This window comes from Buceros rhinoceros, unplaced genomic scaffold, assembly GCF_000710305.1.
Source record: "Buceros rhinoceros silvestris isolate BGI_N320 unplaced genomic scaffold, ASM71030v1 scaffold25998, whole genome shotgun sequence".
In the NCBI taxonomy this organism is placed as follows: domain Eukaryota; kingdom Metazoa; phylum Chordata; class Aves; order Bucerotiformes; family Bucerotidae; genus Buceros; species Buceros rhinoceros.
Genome location: NW_010425523.1, coordinates 1 through 4,018, shown reverse-complemented (window position 1 = coordinate 4,018; position 4,018 = coordinate 1). Strand labels below are relative to the sequence as shown.

General features: G+C 38.7%; 1 protein-coding gene across 1 annotated transcript; it reads left to right on the top strand.

Annotated features, from left to right (window-relative positions):
• Positions 1-203: 203 nt before the first annotated feature.
• LOC104488668 (carboxylesterase 5A-like) lies at positions 204-3,159 on the top strand (the record flags this gene model as incomplete). Its single annotated transcript, XM_010141185.1, has 4 exons — positions 204-351; positions 1,003-1,152; positions 2,749-2,821; positions 2,970-3,159. Coding segments are annotated over 4 exons (561 nt in total), but the record flags the coding sequence as incomplete, so codon positions are not given.
• Positions 3,160-4,018: the final 859 nt, after the last annotated feature.

Sequence of the window (4,018 nt, the reverse complement as noted above, 5' to 3'; positions counted from 1 at the left end):
TCCCCAAAACCCCCCGAGTCTCCCAAAATTCTGAATAGGTGTTATTTGCCATCATAGTTCCCTGTCAACACAGGTGCTACCCTGGACATTTGTGCCTTTGCAGAATCCCTGAACTTTAAAAGATGACATTTTTAGTTGCTAATTCAGAGAGTGAGATTTTTTTCTATTTGTTTCCTGTTTCCCGTTTCCCCTTTTTCTCTTAGCATGTATCATCAGAGTTTCTGCCTGTGATAGTGGATGAATATCTAGGAAACACAGATGATCCTGCTGAGCTACGGGACCGATTTGTGGACTTGCTAGAGGATGTAGGAATCCTTGTGCCATCCATTAAAGCATTGAATTATCACAGGGGTAAGCTAATAAGCACCAGTAGGATACGCAAACCCCTTACTACATGCTGGATCAAGTGATACAGACACAAATCCTGTCGTGTGTAGGCAGCCCTTGAGATTCCCACTGGGAACTTGAGCGGGAAGAGCGATATAGGTCTGCAGGATTATGTGAAGCAAGTGTATGTACTCCTTTACCTTTGTCCTAGTGCACTTGTGCTCATAGTCATGATATATTGAGAGCGGAGCATGATAGCACAGGTAAATATTTGCTAACTGAAGTATAAAAGCCTAGAAATTAAATATATTAAAGCAACCTGGAATTTGTCCTTTGGCCCACTGCTGCCTGGCAAGTCAGGAGCTGTGTGTGTAGTCTAGAGATTTTCTGGTATTTAAGTGATACAAGCCATACCAGAATACCCAGAACTGGAAAATAATGTGATGTTATTTTGTTTTCTCTAAGTTTTCCTGCAGTGGATCTTTCAATTTTTTGTGTAAGAGCTGTAAGTTCTTAATTTTGAATAAAAATACATATTTGAATGTCACATTACATTAAAAATTGTGCCCAGTATAACACTTCGGGCATAGTTAAAGTAATATTTTCAACAGCTGATGTCAGCTGTAATTTATGCATCTCTTCTTAATGCATCTCTCTAAATGCTACATCTCTTAGAGTCTGGAGCTCCTGCCTACTTCTTTGAATACCAACATCGGCCGACTTCATACAGGGACAATAAACCAGACTACGTGAAGGCTGATCATGGAGATGAAGTTGGCTTTGTCTTTGGAGGACCGTTTCTGACCGGTGATATTCAGCTACGTAGTAAGGAATAGAATATTAAATGTTCACCTATAAATTACTGTCATAACACTGGCGTTATTCTATTCAATAGTGCTACTTCCATTTTAATCAAGACTAAAGGTCACATATTAACAATGAGGCCAAAGTGTAACCTTTTGTTTAACAAAAATGTCCTGTTTTCTCCATTCCTTATCGTGTGCAGATTGCTGTTTCTGAAGCACAGTAAGTTGCACGTTGTCAACAATTTAGCAAATAAGACATTTGCTAAAAACATCACTGTCATTATTCCAGCACTGTTCACGAAATTTGCCAAATAGCTTTCGCTGAAAGATAAATTGAAGGAAAGGTCAATTAAACTTGCAGAGGATTAGCAGGGAAATCTAGGCTTTCTTCTTTTCCTGAGGAATTTAAGCTAATGTCTCCTTTCCAGGAATTCACTGGGCTGTCTGCCCCGAGAAAATGGGGAACTCGGTCTCTTCTGCAGACAGTGTTCCAGTTGTGTTGATCAGAGTGAGGCTTGAAACTCTAGTGTTTCATTTTCTGTGTGAAGATCTAATGCTTAGATTAAAGACTGTTTTGTCCCATGACCCAATATTTAGTTATTTTATTCAAAATGGAACCAGTCCATTGAGGGAGGATTGAAGGTGTACTCCCAAAGTTGCCTTTGCCTATTCTTATAGGATTCTGGAGGTTCTGGTTCCTTCAGGCAGAATCCCACATTGCTGCAGTCCAAATAACTGTGCCAATCATTGAACAGTTAGATACAAGATGCCACATCCCCAGGAATATTATGAATCCAGCAATTTGCTTTAATTCCATATGCCTAAAACACTAATAAGAGTTCATAGTCTATTTCAAAGCCTACGTAAAGGAAGATATTTCCTTCTACTCCATTGAACTTTGGAGCAATCCAGCTGTGTTGTAAAAGCATTCATTAATCTGTTACTAGAGCCTTTTGATTTTGCTGGTATTTTATGATTATTTTTTTACTTATGTTATCTTACACTAGAAAACACTCTACCATTCTTTTTCTATTTGCCTGAATTCACTGAAAGCATTAAAACAGCAAATATTTTTCTTGATGTATTAAGATGCATTTATAATAAGTAACACACCGTAACTAAAATTATTTTCACATAGATGATACAGTAGACATGTGTAACAGTATTTAAATTAATATTATTGACGTGTTGAGACATAGAATGACATCGTCTTGTATTCAGTCCCACAAAGCTAGTATCAGCTCCATGAAACTAAACCATGTGGCGCATGCCTTAAGATGCTATGGGACTCAGGACACAGGCATTCTTTATTTTTTGGTTCTGTATCTGGTTTCCTGAAAAGCTACAGGCAAACCACCTTATTTCCTCATACCCCAATTCTCTGATTTGTAGAATGAGGGTAATTATGCTACTGTCATTCATAAAGAGTGCTGAAAACTGCTCTTGAAGATTGCTGTGTTACTACCACACTGGAGGCACCATGCCTCTGTTGTAATCAGCAAGTTGCTACAACATACTCACAAAGGGAAATGCTGCTTCTGTAGTAGCAATGTTCTGATTTCCGCCACACAGAATAACCGTGGTAACTATGATAACAATGTATTTTGTCCCTCAGGTGAGGCTACAGAGGAAGAAAAGAACCTTAGTAGAACTCTAATGAAGTATTGGGCTAACTTTGCGCGAAATGGGTAAGAATCATGAGAGATTCATGACACTTAACTCCTGTCTTGTACTGCCTCCATAGTGAGTTTCCTGTTTTGTTGATTCAGTCTTAACTTCTGTGACTGAATTGTCTGCAACTGAAAAGGGCACTCACTCTCTCTTCCTTTCTTACAGAAATCCTAATGGAGAGGGTTTGGCTGAATGGCCATCTTACAACCTGCATGAAGAATACTTACAGATAAATCTGAGCCAAAAGAAAGACAGAAAGTTGAAAGAAAAGAAGGTAGACTTTTGGAGAAAGGTGATGTCTGAAAAGACAAAAAACAACAGGACAGAAAACAAGAAGATTAATGCAGAATTATAATTTACAGCCTAAACATGCACATCCTATGCAAACTATTGGTACAGTAAAAGAAATTATTTTAATTAATTTTGAGGATAAAATTATGTTTTCCTTCTTTTCATCTTTTTTCACAGTTGTCATGTTTGCAATTATTCACTGTAATAATTGTAATTGATCTATTTCGCCTTTGTGATCCTTTACTTCTTCCGGGGTTTGTGTCTACAAGCAAAGCCTCATTTCTTAAAAATAGGTACCAGATTTCCCCTCTACTCAAGTTTTTCTGTTGCTTCCCCATAACTGAAGACAGAATGCAGCAACAACATTTTTTAAATAAAGTTAAATCAATAAAGACCCGATTTGCAAGTAAAACTGTTTTTGATGTCACATGTATCAGTGATGGTATGCAAATTTCTGTCCGATTTAGATACAGAGATGTTCTCTGTGGGGAAAAAAAAAGAAACTAAAGAAAGCTCTGCTTTGTAAGTTGGTTTTACAAGAGATGGTGTATTTCTGACTGTTGTGATACATCATCTGTAACAGCAGACGCTTCACTCATGTTAGAAAATGGAAGAACGGTCTCCACTGCCCACAAGTTTTTCCTTTTAAATTTAGCAATAACTCTCCTGGAAGGATCAACGTCGGTAACATTATTTTCATGCTTTCTTTTCCATGGTGCTTTACGATGTGCTCTGCCCTCAGTCAGTTCCAGATCACCTGTCTGCAGCGGAGCACAGGCCTTCGTGACTAGCCCTGGAGAGTTTAGTTTCATTGGCACCAGAGATCCTGCAGCGCCCTTACTCCCGGTACGCATCGGCACTGCCCAGAACACGTCTGGAACGTTTCACGCCAGCGTTGTCCAGAACTTCGTTGTCTGCTTCGT